At 41.3% G+C, this 19,354-nt stretch overlaps 1 protein-coding gene across 13 annotated transcripts in view; it reads left to right on the top strand.

Annotated features, from left to right (window-relative positions):
* Positions 1 to 19,354, top strand: part of raraa (retinoic acid receptor, alpha a) — a 533,901-nt gene that overhangs the window by 399,497 nt on the left and 115,050 nt on the right. The window contains exons 1-2 of one of the 13 annotated variants that reach the window (XM_041173636.1): positions 5,604 to 5,730; positions 13,616 to 13,916. The exons of 11 other annotated variants lie outside the window; for them this stretch is intronic. In XM_041173636.1, the coding sequence (XP_041029570.1) occupies positions 13,848 to 13,916 (69 nt within the window). In that variant the 5' untranslated portion in view covers positions 5,604 to 5,730; positions 13,616 to 13,847. Of the gene's footprint in view, positions 1 to 5,072; positions 5,731 to 13,615; positions 13,917 to 19,354 lie in introns of those variants that run through there. One more of the 13 variants, XM_041173635.1, reaches the window with a different exon arrangement.

The raw sequence follows: 19,354 nt of genomic DNA, 5'->3' as shown, positions 1-19,354 counted from the left end.
GAATTGCTCTGGTCACTGTGCATGAATCGCAAATGTATTCTTCTCAAATGCGTTAAACAGTGCCTCTACAGAAAGTGGCCAGAATAATTGTATTTACACTCGCCCCCCCCATCCCCCACACTTGCCCCGCCACTCGGTGGTGATGTTTCACTGTACGTAGATCAGATATATAATCGCATTGCAGCCTCGCTTCTCTAGAAAAGGTTAGCTGCATATTACCATATCAAGGTCACATGAGACACATCATTGCTCCCAGAAGGAATTCACTGGCCCCATAATTTCCGCCATGTATGCTGAATTTAGGAGAAAACTGATCTTTTAATCTAATTTAACTTAATTCAAAATGATGTTTTTGAACAAGGCAGTTTCTGCCTGAATTAATTTTCCTGCTTTGTTACCACTCACCCAGCATTTTAGTCAAGTTGGTGAGGGCTCTGTAAGTAAAATAAAAGGTGTTTGAAAATATTTAGGCTTTTCGACCCATTTTACCTTTTAAGCTTACTACTTGTTTTGTTTAAACCACAATCTCTGTTCTAGAATTCCACAGCAAGGTCTCCAAAGGGGGTTGTGCTTCCTTTTCATCTGGGTATTCTACTACTGAGCTAAAGGGCGGTTACCCATCACAGGCCTCCCATTCACACAGCCTGCTATTTCAGATGGAACTGCCCAAACAGTGGGAGCTTTTTCTCCCCCTTAACTTGCAAATACAGAAGGAACCCCACCGACCCTGTTCAAATGGTAATTTAAAGTCACAGCTTCTGCTTGATGAGCATCTTTTTCTGAACTGAAAAACATAGCAATCGGTCTTCCCAGCAGTGAACATGACAATCCCTCTGATATCAGTGGGGGATTTGTGTCCTTTACCGCACAATCTCTGTAAATCAATGATTAGTACCTTAGATTGACTCCTCTTATGATACTTACATTAATGTCAAGAAAAGTTCCTGTTTATTTCTTGCATGGTAACTTTAGAAATTTTTTCCTGCCCACCTGGAGCATTCCTGCTGGAACCCTGAATATTGCCATGTTTGTAAAACTGATTAAGAGCACTCATGGCAACCCTGAAGCAATGGTAGTTCTTTCAGTCATAAATCCAACTTGAACATCAGGCCGCAGACTTGCCCTGATACTGAGGAAAGACCATATAGACCAGCAATCCAAGTACCCCATTATTGTTCTGGTGAAGAGTCATAGGGACTCGAAATGTTAACTGTGTTCCTCTCTGCAGATGCTATCAGACCTGCTGAGTTTTTCCAGGTATTTTTATTTTTGTTTTTGTTTTGGATTTCCAGCATCCGCAGTTTTTTGCTTTTACCCCATTATTGTCTGTATGGATGGGATCAGAGCATTGCCTACTCGCAACCAAAAGAATTGGTCTGCTATTAGCTGTGTCTTTTTGCCCCTAGAGGCAACCATTGTGTTAATTTTGCAGTAACATGGTGAGGAACCACCTCTTTACATGGGTCTCCCCAGCATCTGAGGGAGTAATCATGTCTTGCTTGCGTTGCAGAGCTGAAGACTGGGTTGTTTCTGACTGTGAAGCTGTCATATAAATTCAGCTTCCATCTCCCTCTGCTATGTGTGGATCCAAGCATAGAGTGGAGACCTCCTTTTGTCAGCACTGCTGTGCAGCCAGCCAGCAGAAGATGCAACACCTGCCCCTTTACTTCCCTTCTCCTCACTGTCCAAGGGCCCAAACACTCATTTTAAGTGAAGCAGCATTTCACTTGCACTTCCCTCAACTTAGTCTACTACATTTGTTGCTCCCAATGCGGTTTCCTCTACATTGGAGACACCAAACGCAGATTGGGTGACTGCTTTGCAGAACACCTTTGGTCTGTCCGCAAGCATTACCCAGACCTCCTGTTGCTTGCCATTTCAACACTCCACCCTGCTCTCATGCCCACATGTCTGTCCTTGGCTTGTTGCATTATTCCAGTGAAGCTCAACGCAAACTGGAGGAACAGCACCTCATCTTCCGACTAGGCACTTTACAGCCTTCTGGACTGAATATTGAGTTCAACAGTTTTAGATCATGAACTCTCTCCTCCATCCCCACCTCCTTTCCGATTTTCCCCCTCCTCTTTGTTTTTTCCAATAATTTATATAGATTTTTCTTTTCCCACTTATTTCCATTATTTTTAAATGTATTTCCATCCATTGTTTTATCTCTACCTTTTAGCCTTTTTCGATTCCTTCACCCCACCCCACCCCCACTAGGGCTATCTGTACGTTGTTCGTCCTGCTTTCTACGCTTAATTAGCACATTCCTTCAGATAATATCACCACCTTCAACACCTCCTTTGTCCTTTTGTCTGTGACATCTTTTGGTTATCTCCACCTATCACTGGCCCTCTGTCCAGCTGTTCTTGTTCCACCACCCCACCCCCCCTTAAACCAGCTTATGTTTCACCCCTTTTCTATTTTTCCTTAGTTCTGTTGAAGAGTCATGTGGACTCGAAACGTTAACTGTGCTCCTCTTCACAGATGCTGCCAGACCTGCTGAGTTTTTCCGGTATTTTTGTTTTTGATTAGAATCTACAGGAGTGGTCTAGCATAACCGCTATCTGGTTTTCCTCCTGTTCCCATTGGGACACATTTGAAATCTGCTTGATGGCTTCTCAAAAGTGAGAGAGAAAAATAAATTTGTGTTGGTGACAGTGTCATTGGTAACTGTTTCTTTCCTCCTGTGATTGTGGGACAATGCCAACTTTATACTCCCACATTTTAGTTTGAATTCATTAATAGAAACTGTTGGCACACCTTGACAGAGTTGGGCTATGTAATCTCTCCAATTTAAAATGACAGACAGGAAAAGAAGGCCCATTCCATCAAGCTTTTCCCACGCTATGATAGCTGGAGCATCAGGACTGGACATTTTCCAATCTTGTTACCTGCACATAAAATACCTGAAAATTGGACTCCAGAGTCTAAAACAACTTCTACTTTTAAAATGCTGATACCCAGTCAAGGATTACTTTCTATAACATGTAGTAGGTTCATTTTGTAAAATTATTTTAAAGTATTTCAATTAGAGTATTTTTGTTACTCCTAAATTGAAAATATCACCCTACATGCTCATCTTACTTCCTTGTGTCGGCCTTGGCTCAGTGAGAGCACTCTTACCTATGAGTCAGAAAGTTGTGGGTTCAAGTCCCACTCCAGAGATTTGAGCACTTAATCTAGCCAGGGATTTCAGGGAAATACTAAGGGAGTGATACATTGTTGGAGGTACCATTTTCTGAAGAGATGTTCTCATAGGTGGATGTAAAAGATCAAGCAGCACTATTAAAAGAGGAGCAGGGGAGTTCTCCACAGTGTCCTGGCCAATGTTTATCCTTTAACCATCACTAAATCGAATCAAATTATCTGGTCATCTCATTGCTACTTTTGTGGCACCTTGCTGTGTGCAAATTGGCTGCAAATTAGTTACATTATAACAGTGACTACATGGGTATATCACTGGCCATAAATCACTTTCAGGGATCCTAGGGCTGTGAAAGGCGTCATATAAATGCAAGTTCTTTCTTTCCTGCCTGAATCCTGACACTGTTGAAATCAAGATTCATCCCATTGTCTCTGACTTTGAGGGAAGGAATATAGAAAGAATAAAACAAGTCAGTTCTTCCTCTCACAATCTTCAGGCTTTTATAATCTAAGGTTGGATTTTCACTGGAAAGCTGGAAAATATAGTAGCTACTCACTCCCTTCTCTATTACTATAATAAAAGCAAAAAACTGCGGATGCTGGAAATCCAAAACAAAAATAAAAATACCTGGAAAAACCCTTCTCTACTGCTTTCTGATTTAACTCATCCCTGATGTTATCTTCAGTTTTGGGCCTTGGCTTTCCATTTTGAGTTGTCAGTTTTTAAAAAAAGAAATGCGATATGAATTGTCTTTTCTATGTTCTGCTAGAATAATTAACACAAACAGCAGAAGGATTAGTGGGAAGCTGAGGAATTGTTTCACCCAGAGAGTGGTGGGAATCTGGGACTCTGCCTGAAACAGTGGTAGATGCAGAAACCCTCATTGCAATTAAAAAAACTTACTTGGATATGCACTTGAACTACCATAACCTACAAGGCTACAGATCAAGGGCCAGAAAGTGGGATTAGGCTGGTTAGCTCCATTTTGGCTGGCAGAGACACAATGGGCAGAATGGCCTCCTGTGCCATAAATGTTCGATGTTTCTATATAAGAACCTCTGTATTCATGCGCTTTCAACATTGTGATGTCAACATAGGGTTCAACCTAGTCTTTCAACTCACACTACTTTTACCATAAGTGCTTTTGGGTTACTAGCAGAGCTAAATGGCCAAGCTTAAGACAGGTGAACAAGTTAAAAACTCATATATCCTCTTATTTCATCCATGATCACTACTGTGTACTGTGATAACCTCAACATCCCAGAGTGGAGTGAGAAACTTTTATATTTCCCATTCTTTGAGTAACTACCAAATGTTACTTGTAATACTAAATTATTTTGCTGCAAGACTCGTTAAATAACGAGATGGGAAGGTGAATAGACTAAAAATGCTCCATTTTTTCAGATCCACCAATGTTTTGTAAAACCATATGAATAATTTCTTTATTGTAGCAGTCTGTGTCCCATGTGAACGAAGCATCTCAGCTCTCAGTTATACATTTCCACACCTTATGTGTATTACCAAAATGTTAATTTTATTTTTCGAAAAATGCTGTGAGAAAATTATAAATGACCCATCAGAGAGGCTATTATTATTGTCTTTTATATGGATTGTCCAAAGTGCAGAACCCTGTCAGCTTCTTAAATTATCCTTGTTTTCTGTGCTGCCCCAGTTGCTGGCTGCAGGAGTTCGTCTCAGTGTCTGGTTTGATTGACAGGAATATTTGCGGCACTGAAAGAGAAAGAAGAGAGATTGAGAGGGGCTGAATGTGATGTCAGAATGGTGAAGGGTCATTTGAAGGTTAGCTGCCAGGGAAAGGGTTCAGGGAGAGTTCAGGCGCATATATTAAGCAAATGAATCCTTTTAACCCAGTGACAGAGAGGGAGGGAGGAGAAAGACCAGCAGAGAACACCAAGATATCTTACTCCAGATCAGAGAGAAGGGGAGATGAGAGCGAACACTGTTTAAACTATTGTGTTTTAATCTATAAGGACTATCCCAGGCATTTGAAGAGGCATTGGCTGAAGAAGCATAGAGACTCTGAGGCTCTTCTGACAGGCAAAGCAGTGGAACTGGTGATGTTATTCTGACTAAGCAGGGTTGTGCCTCCCTTTGTGGTTTTGGTGGTGTCGAGATATTTAAATGGTAAATGAACAGTTGGATTGATTACAGGATCACGACTTCAGCAGCTGGGACTGACCATGATTCTAGGTCCCAGTCACAACAACAGAAACAGAACTCAAACATGATCCCTGTTTCTAATTCTGGCAACCTTGTCCCCCTTTGACTCAGAGGTGTTGCTCTGAAGCTTAATGCTAATTTGCAGGCTACCGACCCCTGCTTGAAAGAAGCAGAGAGAGAGAGATAAGAGGACTGTGGACTGTTTAGCATTCTTGGTACATTTTGATTCCTGTCCTGTTTCGCAATGTTTGACTGTATGGATGTGCTGACAGTAAATCCAGGACAGCTGGTGGATTTTTACTCTCAAAGCCCCTCCTGCATGCTCCAGGAAAAAGGATCGAGCCCGCCCTGCTTCATTGGGATCAGACACAAAGACTGGCAGAGGCTACCTAACCCTCAGTGTAGGTACCACAAACTCAATTCATCCATATTGGTCTTTTTCAGGCAACTTAATTTTTGGAGGAATTCTTGCGTGTGTATTGTTCAGTCAATCTTTTCCAGTTTGAGCTATTAAACTATTTAAACATGTTAAAATTCCGTTCATGAAATATCATGAAAAAGTAATTTACACTTAGAGCAGTGCAAAGTTCAGCCACACAAGTTTAGTTTTAAAAATGAAGGTTTGAACTTTGTGAGTAAGAATCAACAATGTGTCTATTTTAATGCTGAGCCATGTCTTATTGTAAAAAATAGTTTTAAAAGGAGTGATCAACATGTTTGTTGTAAAAGCCAGCTGAATATTCAGTCAGACAGCACGCATATTCAAACCCAGCCCTAGAAGCCAGTAGTTTTAGTGTTCTGAAGGCCCAGATTCTTCACTAAGAGTACCACAAGAGATTAAAGTCTTTGTGACTCTGATCCCCTCGCTACTGCCCCCACCCCTCCCACACTTCCAACCTAATATAAAGCCAAAGCAATAAACTTTGCTCTCCAGTTTCTGAAGCCACTCTGGCGCAGCAAATTTGTACTACTTAAATTTCTTGCTGATTAGAATGTAATGTTTCTTGCTCCAAGGTGCTTGTGACCTGATGCAGTTGGCATTAGTTTCCCCTGGGCACATGATTTTTCTGCTGTTAGGCTAACCATTTCCGACATTTCTTCCATAGCAGTGATCACGGATACTCCTTGTCCTAGCTTCCCGAATTTGAATTTCCCTTTAAATAATAGTTTAAAGTAGATATTAAGAGGCTCTTCGTAATTCATGGCAGTTTGTACCAGTCTAAATGCAGGATATATTTTGGGTGAAGAGTATGATAGCTGAAGTTTTAAGTGAAGACATAGCTGTATAGACATCACAGCAACTACGTGCATTTTTCACTTGATTATTTTCAAGTTTCCCATTCCTATGTTGTAGTTAATGACTATAAACACTCCTGTGTTTAATATGCTCATAAGGGGGACACTGTTTCTGTTGTAAACCTGTTGGAAAAACTTTACCTCTTGTTTTAAAATGCAGTGTAATTCTGTTACTTGCATTATGAAAACATTGCAGTGTCACGAAAGTCTCATTGGGTCTCTTGCACGAAATGAGCATCATGACTAAAATGACGTGGAGCTGTTTGAAGCTGCTCCCCTCTGCAGTGGGTGCCTCTGGATTTCAGAGCATGGGAGAGTCACCTCAGCACAGCAACTCCTCAGATTTCTATTACCAAATGCAGCTTCCTTATTCCCGACAGCAGAATCGTAAATCCATGTTGTACTGTTAGAAGGAAGTGCATTTTAGCAGTGTAAACATGGAGAGCTGGCACACGGCTGTCACTCTTTCATGATCCAAGCTGCAGAAACACTAAATGAAATAAAATGGCCCCAAATGCCAACAATCACCCTTTATTTGGGATTGGAGTTTGCAACTTGATATTCGAAAATGTAGCCCGTTGTTTTTTTTTCCTTTTTTTTTAAAGCCAGCCAGCTGAGAATCTGCTATTATACTCAAATCCTTTGTTAAAGTAGATTGGCTCAGTTGGTAAGACTCATCTCTGCATGAAACGGTTGAGGGTTCAAGTCCCACTCTAGGACTTGCAGCACACAACCCAGGATTGGCACTTCATTGTGGTGTTGCACTATCAGAGGTGGCAGTCAGTCATTAAGCCAAGAATCCATCTGCTGATTTTGTTGAATGTAAAGGATATAAATGGGAGGAAGTTTTGCCACAGCTATACAAAGCCCTAGTTAGGTCACATCTAGAGTGCAGTTCTGTGCACTGCGCCTTAGAATCTATTGACCTTGGAAGGAGTGCAGTGCATATTCATTGAAATGTTGCTGGGTGACCAAGGGTTAAGTTGTGAGGAGTGATCATACAGACTAGGCCTATGTTCCCTGGAATATAGAATGCTAAGTTGGGATATTATTTGAAGTTTGTAAGATTTTAAAAAGAATTGATAGGCTATAGAGACAAACTTTGTGCTGGTGGGGATGTCTGAGGCAGGGAACATAACCTTAAAATTAGAGGAGCATGGTAACACTCCTTCACACAAAAGGCAACAAAAAGCAGTAGATGCTCACTCTTTAATAATTTTAAATTGGGGATTGCTAGATTATTTTTCTAGCTAAGGGTATTAAGAAGCACAGAACTGAGATAGGTAAATAGACTTGTCATACTAAGACTTCATTGAATGGTGGAACAGGCTCGATGAGCTGAATGGCCTACCTTTGTTCTATGTTCAACGGCACTATCTGAAGTGAGCAGGGAACTCACTCAATAACCTTGAAAACTTTCCTCCTTCAGCCAACAGCACCAAAAAATAAAACAGATAGAACTGGTCCTGTGTCTCACATTTGTAGGGTTGTACTGTGTATAAGGTGGGTACCGTATTTACTTCCGTAACAGCAGGGACTGCATTTGAAGTATTTTATTAGATGTGAAGATGTGAGAGACACAAGGCACTTTTTAAAACGACAACTTATCTCTTAACCGACAAAAATAAGTGCTGAGTAGGTTTTACTCGAAATTCCACACTTTTTTTTCCCATTGGTTTACTATAGCAATTTGCACAAAATAGCTATTTAATTTATTCCTCCCCCCAATTCCACTGCTTTTTGTAGCTAGGGTGGTGCTCAGAGGTGGCCAGTGTTTTGTTTTGTGGTTGTGCAGGGCTGGTTTCTATTCTTTTTTTTGTTGTTGTTGTTTTTGATGTGGGTTAGATTTTGTAGCTTCACTCTGGGAGGCTAGATGCAGTGTAATTTTCACTGTGTGTGCAGCAAAATGTAAAAAGCTCTAAGGGTGGCCTGCCTGGTATTGTCTGCTGACAAAGGCATGTAGTGTTGGGGCCTATAGCCTTGCTGTGATAAAACACAGGCATCAAGCAGTTTTTCTCCCCCTCCCCTTCCAATTTTCTCGTCTCCTCTCCCAAGGGCATTGTCTCCTTGTTTGGTGTACTGTTCACAGGGGCCAGCAATCTTCTGATGCCCCATCTTCCATGTGCAAACCTAACGAGTGAGCTGGAGGCTGTTTTATCTTGATGACATTACAGCTAAGCCTATCCTCACACAATATCTGTGCATTCTGTTTTGCAGCAGAAGGCACTGGATAACGATCAGGATGGAGATCTATGTTTTTCCTTCCAGTCCCCTCCCTAGCCTCAGAACACTGAGATCGATCATTCAATCCCACTGCTGCCCTGCTAAAAGCAGCTAACTTAACAAGGCCCTGAGGTTAAATTTGCATCCTTCCTAGTTATGCGGTCCAGCATCATGCTACACAATGTATGTATTCATTGATCAAACAGGAGCATTACTGCTTCATAGTATCTTCCCACTTTGGTTGCTTATATTTGATTTAGTTGGGCACTGGCTCACAAAGCATAGATCATGCACAACCACCTATTGACAAGCCAAGTTAAATTGTCCACATTAGTTAAAGCCAACAGCTGGGAGCACCACAGGTAAAATAGGCCTTGGCGAATCCAGATGTTTACTTTGGGCTTGCTGCTGCAGCACCCGACCCATCGATGTGGAGCTAGTGGCCATGACAATGTAAGAGCAAAAAAGCTGCAGGTTTTGGTAACCTGGACAAGAAAAGAAAGTGCTCAAATCGCTCAGCAATCAGAGACCAGACAGGTCGAAGTATCAGGTAGGGACCTACTCTATAATTTTGTTAAAATTTGCCACAGGATCAAATTGGAGCTCAAGTTATATCTGAAAATCCTAGACAAGTAACAAGAAGCCTTACAATGATAATCCCTATTTTGCCATATACCCACCTTTGCAATTCTTTGGAAGATTCACTCCAACTCCTCTGATAGGTCGATAGGCCGAGCCGACAAACCAGAACAGTCTCCGGTTTGATCTCTGCTTTCTGTTTAGTTAGCTCGTCTAGCTCGGGCAGCAATGAGTGCACTTTGATTTACTTAGAGTCTCCAAGCTGGAGATGAAAAAAAAGAGCCATACAGCCTATTTCTGGATGCAATTTCAATGACTTCTGCCCAAAATTGTGCCTGTTTGAATATCTTGTGGGAACATGATCCTGCTTATTGTGATACAAGAACACAAGAAAGAGGAGCAGGAGTAGACCATATGGCCCATCGAGCCTGTTCCTCCATTCTGTACGATCAGGGTTGGCCTTGGGCTTCAATTCCATCTTCCCGCCCTTAATCCCCTAGGAGACCAAAGATCTGTCTGTGTCTCAGCTTTAAATGTATTCAGCAATGGAGATCCACAACGCTCCGGGGTAGGGAATTCCAAAGATACAGAGCCCTTTGAAGTAATTTCTCCTCATCTTAATCCTAAATGTTTGGCCCTTTATCCTGAGACTATGCCCCCAGGAGAAATGACCAGCTATGACCAGCAGAAACAATCTCTCTCCGCTGACCCCATCAAGCTCCTTCAACATTTTGTCGGTTTCAATGACATCGCCTCCCATTCTTCTAAACTCCAGAGAACGTAAGCCCCAATTGACTGAGCCTCCCATCATAGGACAGCTCCCTCATCCCAGGAACCAATTTAGTGAACCTTTGCAGCACCACCTCCAATATGAGTATACACTTTCTTAAATGTGGAGACCAAAACTGTACTCAGTATTCCAGATGTGGCCTCACCAAAACCCTGTGCAATTTGTAGCAATACTTCTTTATTCTTGTACTCTAGTCCCCTTGCAATAAAGGCCAACACGTCATTTACCTTCCTAATTGCTTGCTGCGCCTACATGCTAACTTTCTGCATTCCTTGTACCAGCACGTCTTTGAACATCAACACTTACAAGTTTCTCACATTTTAAAAAATATTCTACTTCTATTTTTACATTCTTACGACAAAATTGAATAACTTGACACTTCCCTACATTATATTCCATCTGCCATCTTGTTGCCCACTCATTTAACCTGTTTATATCTCTTTGCAGTCTCTCTGTGTCCTCCCCACAGCTTACCTTTCCACCTAGCTTGGTATCATCAGCAAGCTTTGATACATGACTCTCCATTCTTAACCTAAATCCTTAATATGGATTGTAAATAACTGAGGGCCTAGCACTGATCCTTGTGGCACTCCATTATTCACTGCCTGCCAGTCTGAAAAAGCCTCGTTTATGCCCACTCTCTGCTTTCCATCCATTAAGCAATCCTCTATCCATGCTAAAATATTACCCCCAAATCCATGGTTGCCTATTAAGCTTTGATGTGGCACCTTATCAAATTCTTTTTGGAAATCTAGGTATATTACATCTACTACTTCCCCTTTATCTACCCTACAAGTTACATTCTCAAAAAACTGAAATTTGTCAAACAGGATTTTCCTTTAGTAAAACCGTGTTGACTTGGTCTAATCACACTATGATTTTCTAAGTGCATTGTTAAGACTTCTTTAATAATAGATTCCAACATTTTCCCAACAACTGATGTTAGGCTAATTGTCCTGTAGTTCACTATTTGCTCTCTCCCTTCTTTCTTGAAAAGTGGTGTAACATTTGCCTACTGTAGCTCTAGGATTAGTGCTTTGAGTGAGATTGTACAACTCAGCTCTTTATGTTGGGAATCATACCTGGGCTGCTTTGTTGGGATATTACACTGGGCCATGTTACTACCCATTAAGGACATCAACACAGCTTCATTTCTAGTCAGCTTTGTAAATTGTAATTTGAGGAAGCAGATCGAAGTGGACACATCCAGAAGCTGCAGTCAAAAAAAAAGATAAATAGCAAAGAAAAGTATATTTTTTAAAGTTGGCAAGAAATACACTCAAATGGGATAGAATAATTTGACTTACTTCAATCATTTTTCCCACCTAATGATTTTCCAATATGATTTCTCAGTGTGTGTTGTCACCCTAACACGATTTTCATCCCACCTAACAAGGTCTAAATAAAATCTAAATGTGGTTCTTGTTAACTAGTTTGAACATTGTACCATAAAATTATGTAAAGTTTTGAACAATGGCATTAACGACAAAACTGACATGCCATCTTCATCTTCACAAGAGCTTTGCGTGACAAATGTTTTCAATTATTTTGAGCAGGAGATAGTTAACAGACCTTGGAATAAATCTATAAAAAGACCAAGGAGAAGGGCTGTAATTGTTAAAAACGTGTTTACTTTTCTGAAGCTTAATCTAAACTACAGATCGTTATCCTCTGAACCATTTGTTGTTTTTGGTGCTGTGAGAAAATTGTGCCTTTGCCGACACTGTGGGGCCATGTCGGCCTGCAGGCCTAGAATTTCAGCATGTGGTTATGTTTAACCATTGTGATTTCTATCCGTATAAAGCACAATTTTTATTAGTTTTTTTTATATATAGTTTTGCCAAGAGAAGGTGCTTACTGCCTGCGTTATTATATCCCTCTTATTCCCAGAAGCGTTTACTGGAATACTCACTTTTACAGGAATTTATGGAGAATATTCTATAGTTGAAATGATCTCCTAAAATTCTTCTGATCTGTACCAGTTAGGTTCAACATTTTGCAACAATCTTGAGTCCTGCTTTGGATTCCTTGATAAGGCAAAAATCATTTTTAGGACTTATTTTTAAACAAGAACTTCTTGTTTTAAACCCAATACCAGAAAGCACAAGGATAAAATATTGGGATGTTCAAAATAAGTTAGGGAATCAGGCAGAGCTATTTCACCTGAAGGATAATAAAGTTATAGAATATGTTATCAAGAATGAGATTGTAGTAGATAGTATAAATTAAGCAACCCTTTTATTTGAAGAGAAATGGGGTTGAGGAATATGGTGAGAAGGCAAAGTTGGTGAGAGTGATGTGGGGCGGTGGGGGGTGGCGGGGTGACTTGTTTCCTGGGCCTAATATTTATTTCTGTGTTAAAAACTCTTAAGGCTTTTGTGTTAGATCAGTGGAGACATCCTATTAGTCGGACACTCCTATTTTCCAAAAAGGCAACTAATACCAGACAGTTAATCCATGCCTTAAATAATCAAAATAATAAACTACCTATGAAATTAATATCATTTGGGTAGTGGAATTGAAAAACACCTGCTCCTCATACATGTATATGAGGAGTGGCGGAGGGAGATATGTCACCTTTTTTATTGCTTTAGAGCTGTGGGAAGAGGGAATGTTCACTGTAGCTATGTTTATACTGATTCTGATGCTGTGCCAAAACTGCTGGCTCTATTCTAATCTATATGATACAGCACACAATCCCCTATTTGATGGTCAACAAAAATGGATGTGCAGCTGCAAGAGGTCGATATGAGGAAGGTCCCTATTTGGTATCCTGGTGGACAGCAGTGCATCATTTCTAGCTGCAGGTGGTTACCAGGTTCAGTGCAGTGTGTACTGCTGCAGGATTTGAAGTAAATGGCACATTTTAAGGACTCTGACTAGGCAAGATTAACACTTGCAGTACCATGTATCAAGTAGTTGATCCAATATTGCATGCTGTAGAAATTGCCTGTTAATCCGTCCCAACATTACACCTGGTCTCTGGTAGTTACCTCATTCAAGCCTACAGCTTTTGCACTGCATCTCCTGTCTGGGTGCAAATTTAAACATGTAATAAACAGTTGAAGGCCTTACCACACTCCCATCTTTCAAGGATATCGCACCTCAAGCTATTGCAAACCAACTAGCTACTTGATATGTCGTCCTGAAACCCACGTGCGTGTGCCGGCAATCCACATATTTGACATTAGATATGTGCTATTGTTTCAACTTCCTGTATCTCTTAACTACTTTTCTACATGTACCACAAGCTGTCTTGTCAAGGATACTGTGTCAACCTAGAGAAAGCCATACCCAGTGAAGTGTATCTCCTCTAACATGACCATGTAACTGTGGTGGGGATGGGGTTTTGTGGTCTCTCTCTGCTTATTCCTAAGGATCTCTTCCTTGTTGCCTAGCCCCCTGAGAGCAAGAGGAATTCCTAGAGGAAAACTCACTCTGACATTGAAGCTGTCTCAAATTGGGAGCGAAACATTCCAGTGTGGTAGGACGTGAGACAGGAAACGAGAAAAAAAAACAAACTAACAGAGTGCCAAGCTACATGTAACAAAGCAAAGCATAAAGGGCTCACACGCTCAGAAACCAGCTAAATACAACTTTAAGAAACTGAAGGCCAGGAAGTGCGTTTGGATGTGCCCCTGTTTATACTGGCGTTCAGTGATGTGTTTTCTTCCTGGAGCAAACCGCAGAAAATGTAAGGTGAGGAAGCCCAGCCCTCATTTGCAGAGTTTTTGTGCCCACAGTAACGTCTGTGCAACAACCTCTGCTGACACTAGTCAAAGCAAAACAGGCAGCACGTCCTCTGTACTTTTGGGGAAATGATTCTCCTCGCCTCCAAATTTATCTCCCCCACCCCACCACCCGCCAACTTCCTCAACACTTTCTTTATTGTAATATTTTCTGTATTTGCACCTAGATGCAGTTTACTTATGTGCAGTGGACCAGCCATATTTTTCACCTTTGTGTGCCTTTACTGCATTAAACATTTACTTACTTTCCCCAATGGCTTAGAAAGTTTAGCCAGCAAGTAACTGAGACATGCAGATTAGGAAGATCCTGAGTTTGATCCCCAGTCTGTACGGAGTTAGCTGGATTGGCATATGTGTTACATTTGGCCTATTTCACTACAGTCATAGCATGCAACCATATACTACCAATGTTTTAGAAAGTTTTTAATATGATTTTGAACAGTTCAATGCAAAGCAACGAAATACATGAATTTTGGATGAACCCAGCATTGTATGATTCTGCAATGAAGCATAGAACTTATTTTTTTCCAACCCAAATCTTCTTCCCTTTTGTGCTCAAAGAAAGCAATTCGTGCTGGGCGTTGGTAGTTTTAATGTGTGACCCTTCACACTGAATGGCAACATGCTATTCAACTGTGAGAGCATCAATCTTGTCCTTACTCAGTGTTCACCCTTGTGCACTTTTAAACAGGACAGTGATCTGGAATGGCAATTCGAGCTGATCCTTTTCATTTACATGCCCCAGAGGCACTGAGACCAATTTAGAAATTACCCATCCACTAGCCCCCTGACTGAAGTTGACTAACTTGACACGGTATTGAACCTGAAATCTTTGTGATCTGTGAGGACCACAGCAGGTTGTGGCTTAGCTTACTGAACCAGCATTATCCTTTTTGCATATGAAACACGGCATTCCTAGGGGTGGTACTGTGCCCCAAATGTCCTCATATATGCTTAAAGGTGCAATATATCACTTTTATCACTATTAATGTTGTTTTGAACTTGATGTTAATAGCTTTATTTACTATCTTTATTTGAAGTGGCTTTCCATCAGTTTTTTATACATTTTTTAAACTTATGTTGTCTCCTGCTTTTATACATCAATGCATTGTGCCATCTAAGATGTGTATTTTTAAAATGTCACTTTTTAAATAGGAGCAGGCACCTAGGTAGTCAGTGTTTATTTTATAAAGGAGCAGATGTTGGGCAGGGACTTAAAGACAGTAATTGAATATTTTGTTTCTGCTGAGGTATAGAAACTGCTTGAGCTTTGCTCTTGCAGGTTTAAAACCTCATCAGAACTCGATTAAATTGCAGTCTTGTAGCTACCTCCCACGCATCCATTATTCCAGATAGCGCTAACATCGCCTCCTGACCTGTAGTATTCTGTATATTGTTTGTGGGTGTAAGCATTACTTCAGATGCACCTCTGTGTTAGGCTGATCTGATAACGTATCTGCAGAAACCATGGCCTTTGTGAAAGCTTGTTATTCAGAATGAATTAACTCATGAAATGACCCAAACAAACTGCACTGTTCCATTTTTAGATACAAGAGCTCTCGTGATCACGATTGGAAAAGTTGTAATTTAACGATGTCTAAAACAATGGTTAAGCCCATAAGACATAGGAGCAGAAATTAGGCCATTCGGCCCATCGAGTCTGCTCCGCCATTCAATCAAGGCTGATGAGTTTCTCAACCTTATTCTCCCGCCTTCTCCCCGTAACCTTTGATCCCCTTACCAATCAAGAACCTATCTATCTCGGTCTTAAATACACTCAATGACCTGGCCTCCACAACCTTCTGTAGCAATGAATTCCATAGGTTCACCACTCTCTGGCTAAAGAAGTTTCTCATCTCTGTTCTAAAAGGTCTTCCCTTTACTCTGAGGTTGTGCCCTCGGGTCCTAGTCTCTCCTACTAATGGAAACATCTTCCCCACGTCCACTCTATCCAGGCCTTTCAGTATTCTGTAAGTTTCAATCAGATCCCCCCCCCTCATCCTTCTAAACTCCATCAAGTATAGACCCAGAGTCCTGAAACGTCCCTCATATGTTAAGCCTTTCATTCCTGGGATCATTCTCGTGAAACTCCTCTGGACCCTCTCCAGGGCCAGCACATCCTTCCTGAGGTACGGGACCCAAATTGCTCACAACATTCTAAATGTGGTCTGACCAGAGCCTTATAAAGCCTCAGCAGCACATCCCTGCTTATATTCTAGTCCTCTCGAAATAAATGCCAACATTGCATTTGCCTTCCTAACTACCGACTCAACCTGCAAGTTAACCTAAGAGAATCCTGGACTAGAACTCCCAAGTCCCAAGTTAAATAGTTTCCAGCATTCAATAATGGAATTTAAGAAATTAATATCTAATGGTTAGTTCATTGGCAGCCCAAGTTTCGATAAACGCATTGTTTGAGTGAAGAATGGCCTTATTGTAAACGCCTTAAACACACACATGTGCATGCGCGCACACACACACGCTTCATTGGAGAGCAGTCTAAGGGGAAGATATCTGTATGAATTGATGATTGCTCCTTATTTTTACTTATCCCATCATTCTGTGTTTTGGAAGCAAACAATAGAAAACACTAAACCCTATTTTCTCCTAAATATTTTTATTTCACTTTAACTTAATGCTGCAGTCTCAATTAGCCTCATTCCCAAAGAGCCACTTGTCAATTTTAAGCTTGTTTGACCACTCACAAGTGACCTAGGCCGTGATCCCTGTGTACTGGTTTTGGAGAAGAACCATGAATAAGTAGATTAATTGCAATCAAAATTCAATGAAAACATTGTGATGTCCCAATAAGACCTCAATGGGCCTTTATTTTGACACAGACTTCAAGACATAGACATAGACTGAAGGTCACAAAAGACCCTGGCAAGTGGAGAGTCCAGTCTCTTTTTAGCAGGAACAGCTGCTGATTTTGCCTGTTAACATTTTCAAGCCACTTCTGTAGTAATATAAGCATTTACTCCATGTAAGATAAAATTAAAGTTGTTTCTAATTACCATTTAAAAACCATTGGTTAGAATCAAAAAACATGGTACAAAATTAAACTACAAAAGAGCAGTTTACCATACTGGGCTTTTCACCACTTCTCACTTAGCATGGAAAAATCAGCATCCAGAACATTAAAGCAAGATTAGTGACAGACATAATGGCAAGTACATTATAACCTACACAGCACTAACATGGCAGTCATTATTTTATTCATGCCATTTTATTAGTCCTTTTACTTCCCTTCTTCTGATCTCTAATAGTTCTTGCCAAAGGATTTGCAAGTAGTGGATTCTGCCAGCAACACCCCCGCCAAAAGATATAATCCAAATAGTTACTTGCACATGTCAAATAATTATGACCGTTTCCAATTTTCTTCCCCTCCTTCCTCAAGTTCCTTACTCTTAACTGTAACAAATTCAGTGGTAATTTTCGGAAGGGAATTTAATGAACACTTGAAGGGGAAAAAATTTAGACTATGGGAAAAGAGGGGGGATTTGGGACTAATTGGATAGTTCTTCCAAAGCTCCAGCACAAGCATGATGGGCTGAATGGCCTCTTGTGTTGTACCATTCTATGATTTGATCCTAGTTTATATTAAGGATGCCTGTGCCTATGACACAGTGTGGAGCACAAGCATTCTGCTGGAACTCTCCACATCTCCAGTGTGAAAATGCTACAACTAATCAACTCCATAATCAACAGCTGACAGTTCTGTGTCCACCTTAGAGATCAAATCAGCTACCCGGATGTAACTAACAATGGGCTTCCACAGGGATCAGTTCTTGCACGGGCCCTCTTCAACATATATACCAGTGACCTCCCTCCAACAGAGTCACGGCTCTTTGCATTTTCTGCTGACTTGGCCCTGGCTTTCCAATCAAAAGAACTCCAGGACATTGGGAAAACACCTCACGTTAAAACCTCGACATCAGACTATAACTGCTTTCACAGCCATATGAGTATAAAAATAAAATATTAAGTTAGTCGACCTCAGATAGACAGCTATAGTCAACCCTAGGTTATAGAGGGAACTTGACCAGGCTTCTCTATCTCTCTGGGTTTCTAAACAAAAACTCCTGGTGGAAGTGCATGTGTGTGGATATCGATCCACACATTTTTAACATTCACTTATGAGGTGTGGGTGTCATCATTTATTACCTATCCCTAACTGTCCTTGAGAAGATGGTGGTGAGTTGCTTTTTTGAATCCATGCATCCTGTGTGATGTACGTACTCCTACAATGCTGTTAGCCAGAAAGTTCCAAGATTTTAACGCAGCGGCGATGAATTAAAGGTGATATAATTCTAAGTCATTGTGGTGTGTAACTTAGAGGGGGACTTATAGGTCGTAGTGTTCCCTTGCGTTTGCTGCCCTTGTTCTTCTAGATGGTAGAGGTTGCAGGTTTTGGAGGTGTTTCCAAAGGATCCTTGGGGAATTGCTGCAATGCTTCTTGTGGTTGGCACACACTGTAGCCATGCTGCGCTGGTGGAGGAGAGATTGAATGTTTAAGGCGGTGGATGGGGTGCAGATCAACCAGGGCTGCTTTGTCCTGGATGGTGTTGAGCATCTTCCATGTTTTTGGAGCTGCACTCATCCAGGCATGTAAGGAGTATTCCATCACACTTCTGAATTCCACCTTGTAGGAGGTGGACAGGCTTTGGGGAGTCAGGAGGAGAGTTATTTGCTGCAGAGAACCCAACCTCTAACTTGCTGTGGTAGCTGCAATATTTATATGGCTGGCCCATTTAGGTTTCTGGTCAATGTTAACCTCCAAGGTGGTGACGGTAATAGAGTTGGAGATGGTTAGACTCTTGCTGGCGATGGTCATTGCCTGGCACTTGCCACTTGCCTTTAGGGAAGGAAATTTGTTAGCTTTATTTGGCCTGGCCTACATGTGACTCCAGACCCACAGCTGTGGTTGACTCTTAACTGCCCTCTGAAAGATCCATCAGCCACAGTTAGATAGGTGAGGATGAGGTCATGTAGGTATTTTCCTCATGTTGGTTCTGTCACCATTTTCCACAGGCGTGGGCTGGCAGCTGTGTCCTTCAGGACTCGACCAGATTGGTCAGTAGTAGTATTACCGAGCTACTCTTGGTCATGGACTTTGAAGTCCCCCACCTAGAGTACATTCTGTGCCCTTGCCACCTTCAGTGCTTTTTCCTATTCATATTCAACATGGAACATCCATCAGCTGAGGGAGGGTAGTCAGTGTACTGAGCAAGAGGTTTCCTTGCCCGTTCTTGACTTGGTGCATGGACTTCACGGGGTCCAGAGTCAATCTTGAGGATTTACAAGGCCACTCCTCATGTCTGAATACCACTGTATGTACCTCTGGTGGACGTGTCCTCCCAGTGGATGGTGGTGGAGGAGTCTAGGCAG

Source organism: Carcharodon carcharias, chromosome 23 (genome assembly GCF_017639515.1).
Source record: "Carcharodon carcharias isolate sCarCar2 chromosome 23, sCarCar2.pri, whole genome shotgun sequence".
NCBI classification, from domain to species: Eukaryota; Metazoa; Chordata; class Chondrichthyes; order Lamniformes; family Lamnidae; genus Carcharodon; species Carcharodon carcharias.
The sequence above is the reverse complement of the archived record's forward strand: the minus strand, read 5'-3'. Positions and strand labels throughout refer to the sequence as shown.